The sequence below is a fragment of the Apiospora marii genome (assembly GCF_038362585.1).
Source record: "Apiospora marii strain CBS 49790 chromosome Unknown utg000009l_segment0_segment0, whole genome shotgun sequence".
Lineage (NCBI taxonomy): Eukaryota > Fungi > Ascomycota > Sordariomycetes > Amphisphaeriales > Apiosporaceae > Apiospora > Apiospora marii.
The window spans coordinates 1,363,217-1,387,155 of record NW_027117381.1 but is presented as its reverse complement, the minus strand read 5'-3'; the positions used below and the strand labels follow the sequence as shown (position 1 = coordinate 1,387,155).

Below are 23,939 nucleotides of genomic sequence, written 5' to 3'. Positions count from 1 at the left end.
ACGCAAGATGTGAGTAAAAGCTCGCCTGCTTGAGCACGAGGATCAGGTGTTTTGGTTTGGGAGAGTCGGAGCTTCTGCGGAGGGAGAGAGGTGCGAGGGTGATCTCATAAGTGGGGATCTGGGGATACAGCAGCAGCACAGTGATCGTGAGTCTCTCTTGGCGCCCAATCAATTTCGGTTGTCTCATTGGCGCATGCTGGGATTGTCTGTCCCGGGGAAGGAGAGGTGGAAAGTGGAAAACGCGGGCACGACGGGCCCTAGTTCTGTAGCGCATGCACTTATTGGGGAGTCCCCACGTTTAGGTGCAGTAGCTGTAAGCCTGGAGGCTTGGAGGCGGCAGGCGCGACCTCTTCTTCTCCTCATTCTTGATCTACATGTAGTCTACCACGGGCTAACCAACCTACGTGCTCGCTCACTGTTGTTCCAGCGTCACTCCTCCAGCTGGCAGATGCCAAGTTGGGGTAACCTGCATCAATTGACATATTGCCCGTCATGTGCCACCCCTTACGTGCCTACAATGCGGGCAGACATGCAATATAAAACCAAGTGGCCTTGCAACTGTGATCTCAGTCTATTCTCCATGGTCTTGTACCACGGATCCTTACAATTCATGCTTGACATCCAGCTAAATGAGATGATGGACAGCTTACCGCCAGTCAGCCCGGACGACCCCCAAGCGCCCAAAGTCGGGTTCCTTCTCCTCCCCGCAGAGCTTCGCCTCTGCATCTACCACTACGTCTTCGCCAACACCCATCTTCTGGCCCGCAAAGGCGAGCGCCAGAGATTCAGCCCGCATCTGGTTTTGCTTCAAGGCACGCCGCAGCTCCTCTTCGTTTGCCGTACCTCCTTTCAAGAGGGTCTACCCGTTTTCTGGTCCGAAGCGCTCCTGCACGCCGGGCTTAGCTGGAACTTCTCCAACATCGAGCTTGGCCGCCGTTCACTATTAGATCGATACCCCACTTCCAAGCAGTTTGAGATCCACACGGTGGTGGCGGCGATTCCGGAGAGGTCGCGGCCGTTGGTCCGCCATCTACGGCATATCGTGCCGACGCAGCGGGACCAGTCTTGCCCGGAAGAGTTCGGCGAGTGCCTGCGTCTGCTGGAGGGTCTGCGGACGTGCGAGCTGTCTGTTCGGAACTTAAACTGTCTGGGGTCGTTCCCGCGGAAGCCGGGCTGGGACTGTACCTTCCCCGGATCCATGTTCGACCGCCTGAACTCGGACAGCTGTGCGGAGCTGTTGTGGCAAGACCGGGACGTTTCTTCGCCCCGGTCATATCTCGCACGTTGGGGGGTGAGGAGCCAGATGTTGGAGAAGTGCACTTTCTTGGTGCATTTCGATGCGATGCAGCCACCACGAGGTCCTCCTTCTCCTTACAAAAAGGTAAGCCGTAAACCTATCCTTTACAGACATATTCCCAGCAGTATGCAGGCATCGCACCTCCTTCTTAGAGCACACAGTCTCTGAGTTTCAACCATTAATGATGACGCAACCGTGGCAGCATGCTTTTATCAACCTGAACACCGAAAAGGCCGTAGTCCAACTCCTACATAACCGAACTGCCCCGCCCGTGGTGTTGTGTGATGTCGAAGAGAACTTTCGGAAAGTTATGGAAAGATAGCAATGTTGTGATGGAAAGGGGCCGAAGGATACAAGATTGTTGTCTTTAAGATGTAGTTTTAAACCCTCTAGATAATGCCGTAGGAGAAGAGGCTGGATCTAATCATTGCACGACCTAACTGCAGTTGACCTGTACACTGGAATAAACACTCCCTAAACCATTAGAAATTGGTATGTTTCGGAATAAACGGTTATTCCAGCGTTGAGTATCATCTAAACGTTAACCCGCTTTCCACGGTGTTTTGGACATCTCTCGGGTGTTGACTCGGTACAGAGATATTTCTCAGCATATATCAGTATTGAAATGTAACGCTTAATTGTGTCTAGCCTACTCTGATCCGGTGTCCGCCGCCTGGCTGAAATGACCGGAACGGCTCCAATAGTATCGCTGGCTCACGCCCCCATTCCAAGGAGTGGTGCTGTCTGATAAATCTACTACTCCCAATACGGCATGAAGATAGCCCCCTCCCATGTTCTGTTAATATGGACGATCATACCGCCGTCGAAGCGAGGCTCCCGGGATGCGACGACGGTCCGTTCCCCTCCCGCCGTTGAGTACCATAAACCGCCAGCTCCGTCCCCTCGTGCAGTTCCGGAGCCGCCGCCGACGCCCCCAGGGGCTCCTGCGACGAGCTGCTGCTCCGCCAGCCCCGCAGCGTCGTCTGGCCGTTGCGGCTCGACGTCACCGTCACTTTGATCGTCTTCCGGATGCCGGCGCTCGACGACGACTGCTCCTGCCGCTGCTGTCTTCGCGGGGGCTTCTGAGTAAATCGATCAGCACGGCCCTCCCGGCTGCTGCATCGGAGCAGCGGGTGCATTAGCGGCAGACAAGCGGTGATGATGCCGATGGTCGGCTCCAGGCCTCGGAAGAGCGTCTGCACCGTCGCGCTGTTGCTTAGGTTGACGTACGTGGCTACGGTGCGGACGATGGCCACGATGCAAGTTCTGTATACGTTTATCCTCTCGTGTCAGTGAAATGAAACGATGCGCACTCGGATCGCAGGTGCGCCGGCCGTCTCCAGCACCAGCACCAGCAAGTACTACTTACATAAACCCCACCATAAAGGTGGCCATCAGCCCAATCTTGCGCCAGCGGTCCATGCGCAGCCGGTACAGCTTGCCGAGCGGGAAACACAGGATCATGACGTCGGTGAAGCAGGTGGCGATGCCCGTGTAGAGCTGAAAATCGGCGTTGCGCTTCTTCTCGGCCTCGGTGAACTGCGCATCCGGGTCCAGCTGTTTGGCAATGGGGACAATTGTAAAATAACCCAGCCAGGTCGAGAGCCCGCAGCCGAGCGTGACGAAGGCGACGGCGTAGAAGGGGAGCCGCTCCCCGGGGAGGGTGAAGACGCGGTGGTACAGGCTCAGGATGGAGATCTTGCAGAGGTAGGCCGCGCTGACGCCGCCGATGAGGGAGGCGTAGCCTGCCTGGTGAAGCGCGCGGTGGGTCAGTGTCTGTTTAAATTGGTATGGGGAGTCTACAGAGAAGAGAAAAGGGGGCATGGGAAAAGGATCAACGCAAGTTTACCTTGGTGTGGGCTATGCCGACGTCCCTTCCATACGTATTCTTTACGATATCTTCAGGCAGCCCTAGACCGCCTTCGAAGACCACTATCATACATGCCTAGTCAGCAGCGGCACTCGAAAGACTTATGAGAAAGAGTACGGAAAAGAAATGAATATATAAAAATAGTGTCACATACTACACAGAACCCCGATCCACGAGGCTAATAGTGCGGTCTAAGTTGATGGCTACATTAGTCTCCTTGACCAAGATCTGCCAAACCCGGGAACTCGGGTGCGGGGGGAGTCGGGGCGTCGGGGCGTTGGGGATGGCAACTAACAAACGCAACTAGGATCCAGGTGTCGCTGGCGTCGAAGCGGCGGTGTACAACCTGCCTCGCCCAGAAACGGAGGCCGATGGCGAGCAACGGCAGCAAGGTGCAGACGATGGCGACGGCTATGACACCGCCTTGTTCCCGAGTATAGACAGGAATAGCCATAGCCGCGGAAACATGGCGCAGTAATCTTTTTGGACGGTCACAATGTAGGCCTAGATACGAGGCCCAGTTGAATATAATAATTGATTGATGGGGAAAGGAAAGGGAGCAGAAACCAACAGCAAGAGGCACAGTTTATTTTCCCGGGAGAGAGGGATGTCAATAGCAGATAACGAATAATTACATTCCCAGTCAACGTGATCGATATTTAATAACACAAATATATGAGACGACGACGACTGCTGCTGGCGGTCTGGTCGAGCCTGGGTCTGGGTCTGGGGTAAAGAACTGGGGGAGAGGGCTATTCATAGCAAAGCTCTCGTCTGATTAGTCCTTGCATGAGTGATCGACCATGTATTTAACCGCGTTCGGCGCCCCCAAGAGCCGGGTCTGGGAGTTGGGTGCCTGTGGGCAGCGAAGGGCAGGACTTCGCTTCGCGGCCAGAAAACCAAATACGCGAACAGAGTTCGAGACAGCCAAACCGTCAATCAAGGGGGCGGCCCAATCACTAGTCTTGATCTTTGACGACGACTTTGATAAGCAGCAAACAATCAGGCTACTCGACCCCAAGTCGAGTCGGTGTGGGCAGATTACTGAGAAAATTTGGAAACGTGGTTGTGCGATTGTGACAGGTCCGAAAGGACATACGCACATCCCAAACGCCCTAATGCAACAATATTGCTGGCCCTGCAAGCTTACAGGCTCACATATTCTGCAACAACGACACCCCCACCAGACAATCCTTTTCATTCGCAGAGGCCGCTGCAGCGAGAAGCAGCGAAAAGCAGGCTGGGGTGAGACAGGAGCCAGGCATTGATTGTCGTGTGGTCGTGGCAGTGGTCTTATAAAGAAAAAGATGCTGTCCATACTTTGAACTGTCAAGCCGTGTGCCTAGCTTTGGGTATTCGAGTCATCAAGAATTTGGTGGTAAACAACACATTGGACGCGCGACCGAGGTTGGTCGCACCCGTACCACGACGCTACCTCTGCCATTTCCCTGGGGCGGCGAGTTGGGGGTAGTACAACCATTATCGACTGCGGCGTGGCGGTCTGGACTCGCCCGAGCTTTGCTGATGGTTGTGCTATACGAGCAGGCAAGCTATGCTGACTGGAGGAAAGGAGATGATGAATGAGAGAGCTCAAAGAGCGTACCAATATCGTGGTATAAATTCTCGAGTAAAATAACTCATCCAAGACTTACTCCTTTCCCCATCAGCTCTTCACATACTTCTCCCATCTGTGCCCTCGATCTTCGTAGTGCGCTTGCGGCCCGACGTGCATCTCCTTCCAGCATCTTCCGCAGTATATGTCGTCTTCGCAGTCGAGGCAGCGGATGGCGCCATCCTCAAGGCACACAATGCACCACGACTTCTGGTCTTCGTCCGTGTAGCCATACCGCTTGTAGACGCCCTTGACGGGACGGTCTTCAGGGGCAAATGTCGGCACTCCGGGCAGGCCCAAGTCGTCGATGCTTGACGAAGGCGCTGACGGAAGCGACGAGTCCTTGCCGCCCAATCCCTTCAAAGCTGCCATCCGTGACGCGATTTCGGCTTCAAAGGCATCACCATGTGGGATTTCCGGCACCTCTGGTGGATCTTGCAAATCAGTCGGCACTTTCGGAAGATCAAATGGGTCCGCCTTCGAGCCCGCTGGCGCCGTGGTAGTGGGAGTTGGCTCTTTCCTAGATTCAGATGCTCGAGCAGGAGTTCTTTCAGCATCAGGTGTGCTGAGCTTCTCCCAGTCGACCTCATCTTGTGCTTTTGCAAGAACATGGTCGGCTTCTTGGGCCATGTGTTCACCATCAGAATCATCGTCATCAGACTCATGTTGAGAATTGGCCGAGTGCGGGCTCTCTGCTCGGGGTTTGCCGAGCTCATCTAGCATTGCGCTTATCCTCTGGTGCTCATCATTGGCGTACTCGGTGGCCATGTCTTCGAGCCATTGCTCGTCCGATCCTAGGTCGGCAAGAAGCTCCTCCAACGTCTGATCGTCGGTGTCCAGCAAGGTTTCCACATCCTGAGTGCCTTGCGCAGCGCCTTGAGAGGCGGTTTCTGGGCTTTGGTCCGATCTGCCTTTGTCTGTGCTGAGATCTGCGTCATCCGGTTGAGGCTGTGCGGCAGAAGGGCCAGAAGGGCGGGGTGCCGGACCAGGAATGTCAGCACCGGGGCCAGCATTGCCCGGATGATGGGCAGGCGGAGAGGCCGCCTGGCCCCGCAAGCTTTTTAATCTTTCTGAAAGAGCATCTTCTTTTGAAGGTGGCTGATCATCTGTCAGTGTGGCGGTGGTAGGACTGGAGATTCCTGGGTCAGCATAACGTATCTCCTCTCCTTGGATGCGTGCCGGTGCTACTTACACTGCGGGCTTATCGAGGCTTATGGTCGTCCCTTTGAGAGCGTTGAGGCGGGACAACAGACTCTTATCGGAGTTCCCAGAATCGGCCATCTTTCATGTGCCGCCCCTGCAAGTACCAATACAGACCGGCTTGGTATTTGTTGCCTGGGGAAAGCACCAAATAAGCCAAAGGGGGTCCGGTTGCGTCCAAAAGGGGCAGTGACAGGTATGTAGCGTGATTGGGGTCTTGGATGCGCCGTTCTTAATTATCCGGACGGGTACATGCAGGCAGGCCTTCGGCCGAGGTTGACTAGATGATAGTGGCGATCAAATACTAACGGCACCGGCCTCTTAGGTCGATCTCGCAAAGACCGAACCCGACGGAATAGGGCAACGATCTGTCAGCAAAGTAAGTCAACAATGAGCTCGCTTCCCCGCGTTTGGCAAAAGTGCTCGATTGATGCGCGCCGGATAAGATGGGTATTGGATGCCCAGCCTGTTGGACTCACTAACAAATAACGAACTCGCCTTACAGCTGCAGTCAGACGCAGGGTCGATGCAGGCCAGCAAGTAAACCAACCAATGGGCGCAGCGCGAAAGTTGCTACCTAGAGCCCCCCAGCCACAGCCACTGCGCCGGCAGAAGGGCGCTAGAAGGTTGGGGATTCTGGTCAGGCGTGGGCGAAAAGTCGTCACTGCCTCAATAATGGATCTTTTATCACACCTTCCGCCTTCTTCGCTTAAGACTGTCGCGACTCGCGACCAATTCCGAACCGAACGCGGTTGCTGAGTTTTAGGGCTTGATGCGAAACATTAACAGGCAAAACTAACAACTCACCTGTCCCCTGTTTTGAGTTTTTCGGTTATTTCTGCGCAAAGCCAAGAGAGCAGGGCCTCAATGCTAAGCTCCAGACCCATCAGATCTCGGGGCTTACTGGGATGGCAGGTCCCAGGTAGTGCCTGTGGAGGGGAAACGGGAAGCTGGCAGCTGCTGCCAACGTACAGTATGTTGGTTGAGTTGTCACCAGGAATAACTGCCCACGTCATATCATTCCTTCAAACGCATACAATTCCCTGAATACAACAGGTAGCATCGATCGCCTGTATGTGCCTCTCGTCAAAGATCTTGGCCCAGCAGCCCTTCTTGGCCTGGACCCAATCACTGTGGCGTGTTAACTGTGTACTCATCATACTTACCGACGAAAGCAACCTACCCATCGATGGATCCATTGAAGTACTAACCCGCTAGCCGCAAGGGAATAACCAACTCAAATAGCGCCGCGAAACAACGGGGGAACCATTTCTGCTCTACAGTAGGATGGACATTGCCACACACCACACCGCGATGAGAGGATTCCAAAGTCTTGGCTGACGCTTAGCAGTCATACTGTCATGCTCCATCTTCTGTGCCTTGCGACCATTCGGTCATCGCGCAAATTAGCAGGCAAGCAGGCAGGAGGAGCCCTTGCTCTCATCGTCTTGGCAAACACGCTTAAACAGATGGTGGCTACAAAAAGTGTCGACAGCGCCGAGCGTCCCCTACCGCACGGGGTCACCTTGTTCCAGTTGTTTCTCCCCAGGCTCTTGAAACGCATCCGGACATCACCTATTTAACCTACAAGTACAGCGCATTCCCATCAGTCTCCATATTATAAAGCCACATCCCAACAACATCATCAACCACAACAACCGGTGATTGTGAAATTTGTTTCCGGCACGAGTCGGACACTTCTTTCTTTTTCTTTTTTTCTACTCACACTAGTCGACAATAACGACCACAACCAATCGCAATCATGAAATTCAGCCAGACGTTTGTCGCCTTGACGGCCATTACGCAGTATGCAAACGCCGCTGCAGTTCCCATCTCGGAAGACGTCGCTCTAGACTCGCAGTCGCAAGGGAGCCAACATTCGGAGCGCGCGGATACGGACATTTATAAGCGTAAAGGAGGTGGTGCGGGAGGGGGGTAAGCGACTTGCATCCCCCCGAATTGTTCGATTATTGACAGTCCTTTAGTCGCGGAGGCGGTAGCTCCAGCGGTGGTGGTTCCTCATCTGGTGGGTCCTCCTCTTCCGGTGGCAGAGGTGGTGGCTCCTCATCCTCAGGCGGTGGTTCCTCATCCTCAGGTGGCGGTTCTTCTTCCTCGGGCGGCAGTTCTTCTTCCGGTGGTAGTAGAGGCGGTGGCTCATCATCTTCAGGTGGATCAACAGGCGGCGGATCATCGACAGGCGGCTCAGGCGGCCGAGGAGGAGGCTCAACTGGCGGGGGATCAACTGGCGGAGGGTAAGCATTGTTATCTTTTTCCAACATCCAAATTGATTACACGGGGCGGTCTCACTAACAGCATCACGCACAGTCGACCATCTGCTGTGGGAGGAGCTCCTCCACCTAGATCCGGATTCGGCGGAGGCCAATATTACGGCGGTGGAGCGCGAAACTCCTACGGTCCAGGCAGCCGATCTCCCAGCGGCATCGTCCCTGGTCTCTTGATTGGTAGTGCTATCGGTCTTGGAGCCGGCGCCTTCCTGTATGGCGCCTACAGCTACCCATACCACCACCCCTACACTTACCACAACGCCACAACGGACAAGAACGAGACCAAGCCCGTTGAGTGCTTGTGCGATAAGTACTCGGACTGTGGATGCGACGACAACGGAGATAAGAAGTACCTCGACGACATCATCGGTAACGGTACATACGATGGCTTGAACAAGTCCGTCGTCAATGTCGGCGAAATCAACGGCAAACAGACCATCATCATCAATGGTACCATCCCCAACGATACCTCGAGCGACGACGGCAGTTCGAGCGCCGGCATCGATATGCACTCCCTGCTCCACACTGCAGGCTGGTGGCCCGTTGTCGCGACTGGTTTTGCCATCGCCTACGCTGTCTAAATTTGGCTTCGCAAATGATGCCTAGTCTCACCTTCTCATGTCAAATTAATGTTCTGTACATATTACGCTCACTGCATGACGCTTGCTTACGATTTGGTCGACCTGGTGGGAAACATTTCTTGGCGTTCCGGGTTTGGATCGTTCTGGGATGGTTTCGGCCTGGCAGAGTGACCCAGGTTGAGCATACTTTTATACCCCTTTGATGTCCCATAGTTCAGTCAATAAAAACTAGCCGCAAGGCCTGACAGTATTCCAGATAAAACTCAATATGTGAAGTTGTATTCCATTGTATTATGCGATGGAAATCGACCAATGTAACATGGTCGCTAAAAAAATCGAATCTTGTAAGTCGAATGTTGTAAGTCGAGTCTTATAAGGTCATCGCGGTAGATCTAGTTTACATCATGCCATGGCTGTCGAGAATTGCTGCGGTCATGAGGAGCTCTCAGCCTGCTCCGCCTTCAACTCCTTCTCTTGCCGTCTGGCCATACACCAATCACCCAACTCTCTCCAGATTGCCTCCTTCTCCGACGGGCGCATGCCCGCTGCCAGTCCGCTGGTAGTCGTAGCGACGAAGACACGAGCGCCTTTGAATCCGTCCTCCTCCTCGACACCTTCTTCCGAGATCGTCGGCTTCACGACGCCCATATTCTCGGACTCGTGCTGCCAGCCGTAAGCGAAGTTGTCCGACTTGCGCAGGTTGCGCCCGTGCCGCTTGCGCCAGACGCTCTCCCAGATGCCCTTGCCTACTATGCAAGCGACCTCGGGGCGGTACTCGCGGATCTTGGCCTCGAGGACGGCGACGCCGTCGTCCATCTCGGCCTTGCTCAGCTCGGCGCCGTTGCGCGAGGGGCGGCTGACGATGTTGGTGTTGCCGAGTCCGAAGCGCTCGGGTAAGGTGCGGTCTTCCTCGGGTTGGCAGCGGACTGGGGTGAGGCCCGACCAGTGCAGTAGCTTCCAGAATAGGTTTGAGGGGTGGGCGTAGGCGTGGCCTGTGTGCGATGTCTGGATGCCCGGGTTCAGGCCAATGAAGAGAACCAGTAGGTTCGGGGCGAGGATGTCGGGCAAGGGCCGCAGGTGGGCGTACACCTCGGGCGGCGCGTAGGCGTTGGGGCCGCGGACACGCTTCTTGGAGTTGGGGACCATTCTGGTACCGTAGTACAAGGCGAGAGCTGCTGCTGCTTCTTCTTTGTCATCCTTCCAGTCGTCTTCTTCCAAGATTACCCATGAATCTGAGAGGTCAGCTTCGACGGCATCGACGGAATCAACAGCATCGATGGTCGGGCGCTTTCTTTTTCTTGACCAGGAAGATGATGTCTCAACATCTGAGAACTCGGACTTGATTGGTGTTCCTGCCATGTTGGTTGATGATGACGACGGGGTTACATTGAGATGACGAGCACTTCGCCGTATAGGCGAAGGAGACTTGAAGGTTGGGTTGCTTTTCGTTGAAGGGTTCTGATACATGAAGTCATGAAGTTGCAGACGGCCCTTGAAGCTGGGTTGCACGTGTGCTGTGATGGGTGAAGTCTGATCTACTGACTGCTCTGGATCTTGATCCATTACAATTGATAGAAGAGACGCTGGGAGTACGCTCGCAACTTCCTTCCCGGAGTTGGGTGGTGATGGGTGAGTCTTGACTGATGATTGTTGTTCTGTGCAACGGAAGCGACGCCAGTTCTAGCTCCGATGGCATACACTCGCGACTTCCTTCTCTTATACCAGCTGGTCTGGCAACTGAGCAATTACGGTAAGCTGTACTGGCAACGGTGGTTTCACAAGATCAAATTGGTCCTGTTATTAAATATGCTTGATGGGATGTGATGTTTGATGCATATAGCAAAGTACCTAAAGTGTTACTAACAGCCAGATGCGGAAAGATTCAGTCATGATCCTTGCCGTGTTTCGCCACCCAAGACTTGTGCCTGCCTTAGCGCAACGACTCCTGCGAATGGCGTCGTTCAAAAGTGCGGACTGACTCTACTGTCTCTTGCGTCAAGTTCATATATCAGACGGTGAACCAGCTCTGAGAATCTTTAATATTGACAATTCACTATTTGGGCGTAGGGGAACCCATAGCGATTATTCCTTCAAGCGGATGATATCATACATAGCACTGGCATCACTTGTGGGGTTGCTCGTGAAGCTTAGCGGGAACCAACCCCACGATCCGATTTGCGCTCGCCTTAGCACCGTATAAAAATAGTATCCATCAGCTTTGTCAAAACACCATGCAAAAACCAAAAAACATACAACACCGGGGATTCGCTGCTCGTCACCGACGCAACTACTAATCCGGCTGTCACCTGCTTATATATGGGAGAGCGGACGGGATCCCTAGCTGTCAGGTGCATGTGGTCGTATGTACTGGACAATGCAATTACACAGCATTATGTCCAGCAGAGGTTGGTAAAGGTAACCGCCTGCCTTATGAGGCATTTCGCCTGACCCAAACAAAGTAGTAGACGAGGTTGACGAGCTGTTACTGTACAAAGTTTGGCTCAGAGTGATTTAAGTCTGACTTCACTATGACCGACGTTCCCTGGTGGTTTGGAGTTATTGGTCAGGACTCACAGTCCCGAGGTTCTGGCTGGGTTTACTACGCCGAAGATATCCCATCAGGAAAAAGAGCCAACTGCAGCGGTTCATTGCCTACAATAGGTCGCCTCTTTCCAATGTTTTATCACTGTGATCAAGGGGGTTCCCCGAACCCATGCGAAGCTGGACAAGTGCTGACGGACACGTATCTTGGTTGCTTTCGGACCCATTCCTGTCTGGGCAAAAGTACGCCTTCTGCTGAAGCCCCATGTCAGATATGCATGTCGATTGATTGGCAGTGATGCTAACTTTCTTTCCCTGCTGTTGAACGCAAGACTCCTCGGATAGAGATTAGCACTTGCGCTAGAAATGTAAGGGTTCAGAACCACCCTGGCTACATAAGGGGACCTGCTTCTCGATCGTATTGTGCTGTTTCTTCGCGATCCTCACTTGCCGTTATTCATTCGTGGTCAAACTGAGGACTATGTCAGATATCGCTCCCGCTGATTATATCGTCGTTGGCGGAGGCCTCACCGGCTGTGTCGTGGCCTCCCGTCTTAGCCGAGCCGACGGCGGCGGTGGGAAGAAGCCCCAGGTCGTCCTGCTAGAAGCGGGACCCGACCCGTCTGGCAACCCTGCGGCGGCCAGCTTCCTCGGCGGCCTGTCGCTGCTCGGGGGCGACTACGACTATGGCTTCCAGACCGAGCCTGTGCCCGGCACGGCCGACCGTGTACACACGCTGAACGTCGGCAAAGTGCTGGGCGGGGGCAGTATCCTCAATCTCGGCGGCTGGCTGCGTGCCGACGCTGCCGACTACGACGACTGGGCCGCAGCCGTCGGGGACGAACGTTGGAGCTACGGCGGTCTGAAGCCCTGGCTCCGCAAAACCGAACACTTCTTGTCGGACAGCAACGACCCCGAAGCGGGAACAGACCCCGAGCAGCATGGGTTCGACGGCCCCATGCAAGTCGCCCCTGTGTCCGTCGGCGAGTCGGGCGTCCGGAAGTATCCTCTGCGCGAGCCGGTGAGGGACGCCTGGACCGAGCTGGGCGTGGAGTCCAACCCCCGTCGGAAGAATGGCCGCAACACCGGCCTGGCCGAGATGTACGAGAACGCGCGAGACGGCATGCGCCAGCCCTCCCAGACCGTGTATCCTCTCGATGGCGACGACAACCCTGTCCGCGTTTATACGAGCACGCTCGTCCGCCGAGTGGAATTCTCGGAGGACGGCGCCGCGACGGGGGTGGAGCTGGCCGACGGCCGCAAAATCACGGCACGAAAGGAGGTCATCCTGTGCGCCGGCGCTCTGCGCACGCCGCAGCTGCTCATGCTCTCGGGCATCGGCCCCTCTACCACCCTCGAGGCGCACGATATTCCCATCGTGCGCGACGCGCCACACGTGGGCCAGAACCTCCACGACCATTTTGCTCTGTACCTGGCCTACCGCCTACGCGACCCGTCACTCGGGTACGCGCTGGGAAGCGCCGCCTTCCACCAGAACCAGCACCCGAAATTCTCCAACAGCCCGCTTCCCTGGGACTGGGTGGTCTCCCAACCTCTCCCGGCCGAGATCGTTGAGAAGCACCAGAAGACCGGATTATCAAACGACACCACCACCGGGCAGCCGCCCCCGCAACGGAATACCTGGGAAGTCATCACCCTGTACGTGCCGCCCATCCCCGGCATCCCGCTCGACGGCACGCACATCGCCACCTCCACCATGCTGCTCCGTCCCACCTCGCGGGGCACCGTGACGATTCGATCGCGCGACCCCGACGACGCGCCGCGCATCCAGCCCAACCACTTATCCACGGCTCTGGACCGCGACACGCTCGTGTACGCGGCCCAGACGACGCTGAAGGCCATGCTGGCGACCCGCGCCATGCAGCCCATCGTGGCCGGCGAGTCGCCCCCTGCCTTTATCGGCAAGATCGGCGCCGCGGCAGAATCAGGAGAAGGCCCGGACACCAGCACCGAGACTGGTGCCAACCTCGTCCCGCTCACGGCGGACGCCAGCCCCGAGGTACTCGAGGACAGGATCCGGCGGACGGGCTTGGCTCATGCCCATCCCGGCGGTACGGCGGCCATGGGGAAAGTCGTCGATACAGAAGGCAAGGTGTTGGGCGTCCGGGGACTGCGGGTCGCGGATGCGAGTATCGTCCCTATACCCCTGGGTGGTCACCCGCAGGCGACGCTGTACGCCATGGCTGAACAGCTCGTTTCTTTTGTTATCAGAGACTACAATTCTTGAACTGCGTGCAAAATCCACGTACTTGCTATAGTTTGAGTTCTTACGTCCTCGACCGTCGCTACCAAAGAGTTGGAACATTGGGTTGGCAAATCTGAAGCCATGTGCTTGGTTGCTGTTGAAAGGATAGGAGTAATGCGGGTGAGAGATTGGAAATAGCCTCTATCAATTTTAGCGAAACGAAATGTGTCCAGTGTGGAACACCAGACTGAAACTGTTCAATAAAGAAAGTCCAAAAGAGGTCGGAAGGGAATGTGAACCAGGGCAGTTGAGGGCTGTTATTGCATTGGGTATCTAGATAACGAATCTTACATAACATAGGCATACATGGCCGCATCAAAGCAATCCCAACAGCGCTTGATCCCCATACAACGCGTCTTTACGCTGCCGTGCCTTTAGCTTTCCTGCCCCTCTTCTTCGGTTGTCTAGTTTCTACTGTATCATCATCGCCGTCCTCAGCGTTGTCCACGTTTTCTGATTCGCCATCATCGTCGACCACGACAGCAGCCGTCTTCTTAGCCCTGCGGCTTCTCCCACCGGCAGCCGGCGTAGCCGCAGCCTCCAGAGGCGCCTCCTTGCTAAGTCCCTCCACGACCGCAGTCGCGCGGAGCTTGTTGACAGCCTCGACCATGCGCTTGCTCGTCTGCGCGCGCTGCCGCGGCGCAAAGGCCTCCTTGGCCCCGACGCCGACGCCGCCCTCGAAGTAGCGCGTGATGTTGCTCTGGGTGCCCTCGGCCTCGCGCCGGTTCATGTCGCGGATGACGGGGACCAGCACCTCGTCGGTGCGCTCCTGGCTCCAGCCGATGGTGGCCATGAGGAAGCGGCGCAGGCCGTCGACGTCGGGCACGCCCCACTGGAACGGGTCGGGCGTGGCGTCGACCTCGGGCTTGAGGTAGGCCTCGAACACGGCCGGGTTGGGGAACCCCAGCGGCAGGAACAGCTTGGTCCCCTGCGCCTTGCGAAACTTCTTGCGGAACTTGGACCCCGCGTCGGCCTCCTTGGGCCGGTTCTGCGTCTGGACGTCCTGCCACCAGTCCCGGAACTCCTCCAACCCCTCGCGGCCGGGGAACTCGGAGAGGATCTCGACGGCCGTCACGGGACCGACGCCGGGCAGGCCCTCGGTGTAGTCGGATCCCAGCAGATGCGCCAGAGAGATGAGCTGCTCGCGCGATAGGGACAGCTCTTTCTCCAGGTCGTTGGCAAGATAGCATTCGACAAACTTGTTGCTGTTAAACATGTTCTTGTAGACCCGCGTACCACCGAAGAGGAACGTATCGGAATCGTCGGTCACGATGCCGTCTACCAGACCCAGCTGAACGAGCTCGGCGCATTGGGCTTCTGCCTCCATGGGAGCGGTGATGTAAGGGATACCGAACAACCGCAAGAGAGCCTGGCATTCGGTAATCATGATCTGGGTGACCTCATCCGCATCTCTTCGGTCTTTCTTCTGCTGTGTGCGCAGGGCCTTCAACTCGCGCTCGTAAGCTTCCTGGTTCTCCTGTTCCGATTTATTGTTCAGTTGGCTGGCAAATCTCGCGTGCTCCTCAGCTTCCTCGGCCAACTGAGCAAACAACTCCTCATCTTCAGGATCGCTAAAATCATCTTCGGCAGCTGAGCCTCCGTCGTCGTTTACGAAGAGTTCACCATCCATTTCTCTGGTTTCAGTCGTAATGACTTCGGGTTCGAAAGCAGAATCCCCAGCATCTGCCGGCTGAAGCACATCGGTATCCTTCACTGGCTCTGGGGCGGCGACGTCCTCAAATTCTGGCTCTGGAGTACCGTCTACCATTTCCTTATCTTCGATCATTGGTTCAGCAGCTGTCACTTCAACATCCTCGAATTCTGGCTCTGGGGATGGCGAATGTTTTCCATCTGGGCTCTCAGTGGCGCCCTCCTTTGCACCCGTGGCATCGCTCTCAGAGGCCATTGTAGGCATAGAATCATCTTGCATAGCATCTGTCGTAGGCTGTGGCGGATCAACCTTGGCCAGAGTGGCTGGCGACAGCTGTGGAGGTTCTGGCTCTTTTGGTGGCGTCTTTGGTCGTACTGGAGGCGCATCAACAATCTCGACATCACTGTCATCATCTGACGACTGGATCTCTATGATGGCGTCTCTGCGTCGGCGTTTCTCCTCTTCAAGAGCGGCTTCGCGATCCTCCTCGTTGATTTCTCTAACTCGCTCGCGTTGGTCCTTCACTTGCTCGCGTATATCTGACGCGTCCAATGTCATCCAAGGCGGCAGTGGCCGTGGAGCATCTTGCTCTTCGACATCCCTTGTAAAGCCACCAGGCAGATCCTCCTCGTCATCTTCGGCGGTCTTTTCGAAGCCACCTGCAAGATCATCGTCGTTGGCTTCTTTACCCGTCTTCTCTACCTCAATGGGCGGGGCTTTCTTCTGTTCCGGCTTCTTGCCAAATATGCTGGATTTCCAGTCGAGTTTTTCAAATGGCAGTGGCCCATCAAATGGATTCTTAACATTGGAGAAAGTCGGGGCGGGCCGGGGTTTGGAGGGGGCTGTTGTCTTTTTCTTCTTCTTTGCTGCAGCCATGGCTGCACCCAGATCCACGTCACTATCGTCGCTCGCATCACTACGTCGCCTTTTGGGGACAGCTGCGTTTGCCCTATTGTTGACCATGTGAGCTATCATACTGCCACTTGAAGCTGTCACGGGCTTTGGTGGCTCAACGGCCTTCTGGGTCCAGTCTGGGACAGGCACATCTTCAAAATCTGCTTCGTCTTCATCTTGACCCGGACTGTCGGCGGCTTGGTGCTGATTCTGGAGCGACATGGCGATAGCCTGGCTGAGATCCTCTTCCTCGTCGCCACCCAGCTCGTTGCCTGATCGAGCTTCGAACAGACTGTCAACTGCGGCATCTGGATCCTGGACAAATAAGGAGTCATCCTCGTCGTCGGCTGCAACATCATCATTGATGTGGGCATTCGATTGCATCGAGGCAAGAAATTGCTGTCTCTGCTCAGCTAAACGTGCGACTTGGCTTGAGATCTTGGGCAACCTGTTCAGCCCTTCGATGGGTACATCTTCGAAGTCATCCTCGTCCTCCAGGTCATCTTCTTCGTTCTTGGCTTGGTATTGGAACTCTAGTTCGTCAACATCGATTGGCTTGTGCATCTCCCCTATATCTTTTTCCCGGCTGACGACACCAAGAGCCCAACCACCCTCCGCGCCATCATTCTTGACAAGGATATACTCGCGGTCCCTTTCACCGGCAATACGGGCGCTGCCATTTATGGTGAGGTCCAGGCCAGTCATTCCGGCTTCTTTCATGAGCCGTTGAGTGAGGTGGTTTCTCTCCTGTACCCTTTCAATTTGGAACCTGGAGAAGGCCATGCGATCGGGGAACATATCTTCCAACTGTTCTTTACTCAGACCCATTCTCAGCCGAGAGCGTAGTCGGGCGGCATTTAGGATGTTATAACGATCTGCTGGCGGCAGACTCATGAAGAATTCGCCTTCGAAGTCAATTTTGCTGAAATCGTAGAGATTGATGTCCTCGCCACTCTGAAACTGTCTAGCATACTCCTCAAGTTCCTCGACACTCATTATACGCGGGTCTTCGGGTTTCCCCATTCCGTCGATATTGGTGGGCAACTCGGGAAGGTGGTATGCGTCCTGTTTGTAGAATTTCCTGCTTTGCTGGCGTTCTTGTTGGTTCATGCCTATCTCATCGACGTAGACGAGCTGGTCCGCAGCCGGTAGCTCTTCTACGGGCTCCTCTACGGGCGCAGGGGCGGCACCTTCTTTCTCTAGTTCCAGCTGTCTCCGGCGCTTGTCGCCCTCCTCTTCAGCTATGCGCTGCATCTGCACTGCCAGCAACTTGCCGGCGGTGCGCACAGCATCATCACGCCTGCCTTCTCTGCGTCGCTTTCGGCTCGTGATTGTTTGGCGCTTGAGACTGGGGGCGCCGCCGTCGAAGACGAAGACGGGCTTGATGCCGAACCATAACAACTTGCATATGCGCCGGAAGAAGCCAACAACATGGGAGTTCCGCAGCGCATTGCCCTCCTTGTCGCGGACGGCCTTCAAAAACTGGTATATCCAGATGGAAGCATCGACTGCCAGTCGCTTGCGATTGAGGGTGGCGAGGTTCGTTGGCCGCGCACAGGGCTGAACCACGGTCCAGAGGCCGTTGACACCCATGGCGGATGTTCAGCTGAGGACCGGCTAGCACTGGCGCATTCGAATGAATAAATGGCGATAAGAACTCATGCCGAGCTTGGCAGGGTAGCAAATTTCAGCATCCTACCTGCCTGTTGAGTCGTTGTAAAAGATTGGGATAGTCATCCAGCTTCTCAGACTGAAAAGGCGCGAAGAATGAAGCACTGCTAATTAGATGGCATTTCTGGATGGCTGCCTGTGACGATGACGATGACTCCGAGTTTAGCGCGTCCCACCGCGACCGACTGACCGGGGTGGCTCAATTGAACTAATCGATAAGCGTCCATCTATCCCACTTGGCACCAAATGCTGGATGCCCCTCTAACCCCGACCACTATCTGACCTTCTCTGAGCCGCATGGTGATGTATTGTTGATCTGCATCTGGAACGACTAGGATCTCATATAATTCCCGTCTTTGACACTACCGATTGCGATAGACGTATTAGGCCCTCTCCGCCGGTCTTCCAATTGCAACTTCACAATGGAGTCCTCCGAGGCCGAGACATATCTCAACTCGCTCATCAACAAAACCTTACGGGTTTATGCGACAGACTCGAGGATGTTTGTAGGCACCTTCAAGTGCACCGATGCAGTAAGCCCACCAAATTCACCACTATTCATGGCATATCGTCTGGACCTCCGACTGACCGAATATCCAGAACCGAAATGTTGTGCTGGCTCTAACCCATGAGTACCGGCAACCCTCTCAGAAGCAATTGGCAGAAGCAGCAGCAAACTCCAGCTCAGGGACCGTAAAGGCAGAGATGACCTCGAGATACCTAGGCCTAGTTGTCGTCCCCGGCGAGCACATCGTCAAGATGGAGGTCGAGGAGTTCGTTAGCCAACTGAAGAACAAATCCGCCTTGGGCCAGAGGGCGCTCTATGTCTGAGCCTGATCGTCCGTTACACCACCCGCGAAGCACTTGGGATGCCCGACACAAACGCTCTTTTGGGGCTGCTGTCTGCATTGTGCGACCACCAATTATGATTGCGGCGCGAAGCTAGTTTCCGCAATCCTGGTCAGCCTGGGAACCGGTGGCATAGCCGAGAACCGGGACATGCCGACATGTTCTAGGGTTTTTGGGTTTACGGGGTCCGAATTACTGTTCGACTTCTCGTACACAACATTGTTATGGAGCGTCTTGCCATATTGCTATCGTCGCGAATCCAATACTGGACACGAGATATGTCAAAGGAGACTCATGGTTTTGCAGGCAGTATAACAATTAGGTGCTCGACATAGCAAGCCTGGCTGATGGCGCCAAAGCGAGAGGTTGGGTCGAGTTGCAGGAGTGCAGCTGCGTATATGCATGAGGCAACGGTATTTGTACATCAGGTTACGCAAGCATGACAGCCAATAACATGGTGTTTGGCACGCATACCCAGCCTTCTTCTTTCGTTGCAGACGGGGGCTAAACCTTGGATAAGACATGAGGTCAACAGGGTCATCCATAGCCATGGAGGAGGCACTCAAAGAGGTTGTACGAATGTGCTTGTAAACATTCGGCAGATATTACTCGTTATGAACAAGAGCAAGACGCTGTATGCGTATGGGTGTCTTATTGGACCTTGCGGTGCTTGTCTTTCTAACAAAGTTAGTCGAGCAAATTGTGAGAACAAATGATCAGAAAGAACATACACTGATCAGTAATCACTATATATTGAACGGGAAAGACTGAATATAAGACCATATCACATTAGACGGGTACTGCCGATCATGGGGATATTGGGCAGGACCCGGATAACCCAAGTTAGCTATTCTAGTCTCACAATAAGAGGCAGTTATCACAAATCAAGGAAAGCCATCATACTGTCACCCGCTTTCAGAGATCCTTCTTATGTAGTTATCACCGTTGACTTGTGGGGTGTCACCTTGTGATATGCACGATATGAAACTCTGAAACAAAAACACCCGGTCGATCCAAGACGTTCCAAACCGCATATTTCTTGTCCAACTCAAAATATCGCACTTCCCCACACCCTGTATCTGCATCCTGCGGGAATCCGACAAGCAAAGCAAAGACTGATACACTCTGATCCATACTTCAGTTAGAGCAAGCCTCGCCCCGGGCAAACGGAAACGGGCGATCCGCTCTGAGCCTACGTCATATACCCGCCTTCTTCTAAGGGGCACCCTGGTGGTGGAGATGTGGACAGGCATCAAAATACCAACGATGCTGAGTCGTTAATTGTTTAACCCAACAACGCGGTCTTTCCAACTTGCGGGTCGGCAAGAACGTCCCCAGACCATCATGGACCACTCTTGCCAAACACTCACCTCAGTCAGCACGCCGGACCCTTTCATGGTCTATGCCAATGGCATCTACTACCTGGTATGCATTCCACGGCAAGCCGCATTTTCATTGTAGTACTAATCAAGTTCAAAGACGTTTACTTCCGGAGGTAATAAAATTGAGATATGGTCTTCGAAGACCCTCGATAGTTTCGAGGAATCAGCCAGGAAGGAGACAATATGGTTTGTAGCCTCCTACCGACCAGCTTCACCTGATCTCAGCGGCACGCATGCTTACTTTTTCCACAGGACTCCTCCGCCTGGCACCGCACATTCGGCCGACCTTTGGGCGCCTGAACTGCACGCCATATTTGGAAGATGGTATATCTACTACGCCGCGGCTCACCCTAAGCATGGGAACAAGAGCCACCGCATGTACGTGCTGGGCGGCCCCCCAGCGCACGAAGACCCTACGCAGGGCCAGTGGGAGTTCCTGGGGCGCATCCACGGCATGCCCGACCAGTGGGCGATCGACGGGACCGTCTTCACGCTGCACGGGGAGCTGTACATGGTGTATTCGGGCTGGCCGCTGGACAACTACGACGACTCGGACCTGATGCAGCAGCTCTTCATCATGAAGCTCGACGACCCGACCATGGCGGCGGACGGGTGCGGGGGTCCCGTGGTCATCAGCTCGCCAGAGCAGCCGTGGGAGTTCTCGCGCGACGGCAACGGCGACCACGGCATCAACGAGGGGCCCCAGTTCCTCAGCTCGCCCGACGGCGGCTGGAAGGGCATCGTCTACTCGTGCGCCGGCAGCTGGACGCACGAGTACAAGCTGGCGGTGCTGCACTACAGCGGCGGCGATCCCCTCGACCCGCGGGCGTGGCCCAAAGGCCAGGAACCCCTCCTCCAGGCTGGCTGGGGCGGCAAGGGGACCCTATGGGCCTGGGCACGGAAACTTCGTGTCGCTAGGCGGCAGTGGTGGCGGAGGAGGCGATACGCTTTGCGTGTTCCACGGTACCGACGACCCCGCCGACGGCTGGAGCAACAGGAAGGCCCGATGCCAGCGAGTCTTCTTCACGGAGGGCGGCCCGTATATGGGACTATACTGCGGCGGCGGGCGCGACCACGCGACCATGCTCAAAGCCAGTAAAGGGGGTCTGATGGCGCGGATCCGCAGGAAGCTGAGCAAGCGGAAGAAACGTGGTTCTGAGCGTGGAGGCGCCCTGCAGACCCTGACTGCGCTTCTGGAGGGCCATTAGGCATGGTATTGGAGAAAAGGGTGGGAACTTATCGTATCCCCACCAAGGACCAAGGGTATTATTACGGATTTCGCGGTCGAATTAAGAATGTTACGATCTGTCAAATGATAATGTCTAAATACCTAAGAATGGTTAGCGCACTCTGTACTCCTTTTACCGCCTGATTTTCCAGCTATATCGAGTATTGTATATATTGCAGATATCATAATAGAGTGAAGCATGATTATTAACGGGCGGGTATTGATTGGGTAATGTTGCAGTTGAAGCTCGCGATACTGCTAAGCCCCCGGGACACGAGGGACAGGAGAAGGAGATACAAGTTTACGACCCTGTCAATGTCCGGGAGCTGGATGATTCCGGGCCCAAGGCGGACCAAGAAGCGGCCTCGAGCGGGAGAGCCAAGCTTCCAGTAGTGCTAGTTTGTGGAAATCACCTTCTAAATCGGCTGTTTTGGGGAGAGAACGCCGATAGCAGATACGATCTGGATGAAACACTGCAACCCTTTTTGAAGTTTCCGACGTTGCAGTTTTGTTGACTGAGGAAGAAAAACAAGACACTGCCCTGGACATTTCCAGAGACACCGTACACGACACCAGATGAATGGTCAGCGGACGGCAAAGCCAGGATGATGCATTGAGAATGGCTGTCTCTAAATGTCTGGATGGGGATTTTGGGCCTGTCGATGGTCGCAAAGACCAGCGGCGGTAGTAGCGGTAGTAGCACGCAGAGTGGGGACGCCCCGGGGACAGGCCATTCTGCAATTGCACCGTCGGGTTACCAAGAGCCAATAATGCCTGCGAAGATGAGGAAATGCTCCGCCGCCATTGCACAGGTGACCATCAGCAGATAGCAGCACTGCGAAATACGGTAAGGTGAGTGTACATTTGCATCTCTCGTTGTCGTTTCCCCGTGTTTGGGACGCGCAATTGTCTGCGGGCGGGAAGGGTCGCACACCCTCTGAGGTGCGTACGACTTGTCCCGAATAGACAGCAGTTGCAGCAATGGCCAGCCCCTCTGTCTATGGCCGTATGCAAAACGAACACTCTAGAGTCATTCAATACGAGGATCGGCCCTGGCTGACTGGCGGCAAAAAAGGATGGTGTAGGTAGGCTTTTTCCTTCTTGCGTTGTCCCGTCACATCATCCCACCCAAGTTGCCCTCTCTCCTTCGTATCAGAGTTACCGATTCAGGCGTCCGGCCAAGGATCTAGCCCAATGATAAGCTGCCTGGCCGCTTCTCCACGGCACGCTCCACAACCTTTCGCAGTGTGCGTTCGATGGAACTTCCTCCCTCGCTCGCTCCTTCGTCTGGCTCCGGGACCCCGATCTTGGAACATACGGTTTTAGCGGTCAGGTCAACACGAACCACCAATGCTTTCGTGATTGCCTGCCTAAGATCTGCATTGTTGGTCAGTGAGTGTTCTGGTCAGTGTACTACTGCCGGTGCTCGAGAGACACAGAGGGCAAGCCAACCCAACAAACACTGGGCTGGGCGGGCTGAACAAACAGTGCGCCATCCGAGCAGTCTAGGGCCCGAGCTAGGGAGCGACCTGCAGCTTTGGAGCTTGGAGGCTCAAGAGGAGAGTAAAAAAAAGGCCGGGGTCGGCCGTGTAAGACAGCAGCACAAGGATGACCCCTAGACCCACGATCTCTCCCCATCTTTTTCCCAACACGATGAGCGCTGCAGTGCCACTTGTACGCAACAATGATAGGGAGGCTTGGGGAGGTGCTTCCAGGCTGCTGCTACACCACACTGTATTTACGAACTTACGAGCGCTTATCGGCTGGGGTCCGTTGCCAGAGACGACCCCGTCATCGAGAGGGCGCGCGACCAGGCGGATTCAAGTCACTTACGAGCGGCGTAGGGGCAACGCACGTTTCGCGATGCGAAGCCATCGAGGCCAATCCGTTGAGACAACCGCCACTAGAGGTTGCGTAGGGTAATCTATCAACTGTGCAGTACGATGACATCCTCTTGTCTCTGGGCACCCTGGAGCCTGTCTGTCTGCGACAAACAACGGCCTGCCTGCAGATTAGACTCTCGGCGAAGAAGACGTACTCTGTGTAGGTAAGTGCCTATCAAAGAAACAGGACCCTGGAGCTGGGATGTGCAGCGTGCATCTCCAGAACCCTGCCAGGACGGGGGTGTATGTACTGTACCGCTAACCCACTCAGACCTCCATGTCGCCTGCAAGCTTGGTCACTCTGGTGGCTGCTTGGGTCAATCACAACCCCTGCCATTCGCATATCAACATTGGATATTTGGCACTAGAGGGGCTGGGATGTCACGCTAAGATCGTAGAACGGCATCAAGGATAAGCTCCTATTTTATTATTTTCCCTCTCACCGTTACCCAAGCTCTGCTGGGTAATATAACCCCGGACTGTTTGTACAGTATGCAGTCCGTTGATAGAAACCCTCTCCCTCCCCGTCACTCTTGCTTCGAACTCTTCTCCCTCATCCCGTACCTGTCTTGCACCTCATCGTGACCTGCACTCGTTCCCGGTCCATCGCTATTTCTCGCTTCTCTTCGCACCCTTTTGCATATAACATTTCCCCAATCACTTTCCGGTTGTTAATATAGCATTGTGCTTCTAATCCCCCGCCAGTCGCATAGTGCCAGGCCTAGAAAA

At 55.0% G+C, this 23,939-nt stretch overlaps 9 protein-coding genes across 9 annotated transcripts; 5 read left to right on the top strand and 4 right to left on the bottom strand.

Annotated features, from left to right (window-relative positions):
* Positions 1-634: 634 nt before the first annotated feature.
* PG985_011972 (uncharacterized protein) lies at positions 635-1,465 on the top strand (the record flags this gene model as incomplete). Its single annotated transcript, XM_066831739.1, has 1 exon — positions 635-1,465. The coding sequence occupies one exon, from the start codon at positions 635-637 to the stop codon at positions 1,463-1,465; it is 831 nt and encodes a 276-aa protein (XP_066679789.1).
* Positions 1,466-2,109: 644 nt separating this feature from the next.
* On the bottom strand, positions 2,110-3,621 carry PG985_011971 (uncharacterized protein; the record flags this gene model as incomplete). Its single annotated transcript, XM_066831738.1, has 3 exons — positions 2,110-2,563; positions 2,667-3,046; positions 3,463-3,621. 3 exons carry the CDS (start codon positions 3,619-3,621, stop codon positions 2,110-2,112), a joined length of 993 nt encoding a protein of 330 aa, XP_066679788.1.
* A 1,209-nt stretch (positions 3,622-4,830) lies between these two features.
* Positions 4,831-6,060, bottom strand: PG985_011970 (uncharacterized protein; the record flags this gene model as incomplete). Its single annotated transcript, XM_066831737.1, has 2 exons — positions 4,831-5,908; positions 5,972-6,060. The coding sequence occupies 2 exons, from the start codon at positions 6,058-6,060 to the stop codon at positions 4,831-4,833; spliced, it is 1,167 nt and encodes a 388-aa protein (XP_066679787.1).
* A 1,681-nt stretch (positions 6,061-7,741) lies between these two features.
* PG985_011969 (uncharacterized protein) lies at positions 7,742-8,845 on the top strand (the record flags this gene model as incomplete). Its single annotated transcript, XM_066831736.1, has 3 exons — positions 7,742-7,914; positions 7,965-8,231; positions 8,293-8,845. The coding sequence occupies 3 exons, from the start codon at positions 7,742-7,744 to the stop codon at positions 8,843-8,845; spliced, it is 993 nt and encodes a 330-aa protein (XP_066679786.1).
* Positions 8,846-9,277: 432 nt separating this feature from the next.
* PG985_011968 (DNA glycosylase) lies at positions 9,278-10,408 on the bottom strand (the record flags this gene model as incomplete). Its single annotated transcript, XM_066831735.1, has 1 exon — positions 9,278-10,408. The coding sequence occupies one exon, from the start codon at positions 10,406-10,408 to the stop codon at positions 9,278-9,280; it is 1,131 nt and encodes a 376-aa protein (XP_066679785.1).
* A 1,459-nt stretch (positions 10,409-11,867) lies between these two features.
* PG985_011967 (uncharacterized protein) lies at positions 11,868-13,634 on the top strand (the record flags this gene model as incomplete). Its single annotated transcript, XM_066831734.1, has 1 exon — positions 11,868-13,634. The coding sequence occupies one exon, from the start codon at positions 11,868-11,870 to the stop codon at positions 13,632-13,634; it is 1,767 nt and encodes a 588-aa protein (XP_066679784.1).
* A 376-nt stretch (positions 13,635-14,010) lies between these two features.
* Positions 14,011-17,790, bottom strand: PG985_011966 (DNA excision repair protein; the record flags this gene model as incomplete). Its single annotated transcript, XM_066831733.1, has 1 exon — positions 14,011-17,790. One exon carries the CDS (start codon positions 17,788-17,790, stop codon positions 14,011-14,013), a length of 3,780 nt encoding a protein of 1,259 aa, XP_066679783.1.
* A 500-nt stretch (positions 17,791-18,290) lies between these two features.
* Positions 18,291-18,699, top strand: PG985_011965 (N-alpha-acetyltransferase 38-B- NatC auxiliary subunit; the record flags this gene model as incomplete). The annotated part of the gene is made up of 2 exons (XM_066831732.1): positions 18,291-18,401; positions 18,469-18,699. The coding sequence occupies 2 exons, from the start codon at positions 18,291-18,293 to the stop codon at positions 18,697-18,699; spliced, it is 342 nt and encodes a 113-aa protein (XP_066679782.1).
* Positions 18,700-20,061: 1,362 nt separating this feature from the next.
* On the top strand, positions 20,062-21,307 carry PG985_011964 (uncharacterized protein; the record flags this gene model as incomplete). The annotated part of the gene is made up of 3 exons (XM_066831731.1): positions 20,062-20,142; positions 20,197-20,849; positions 20,959-21,307. 3 exons carry the CDS (start codon positions 20,062-20,064, stop codon positions 21,305-21,307), a joined length of 1,083 nt encoding a protein of 360 aa, XP_066679781.1.
* Between the last annotated feature and the right edge of the window lie 2,632 nt (positions 21,308-23,939).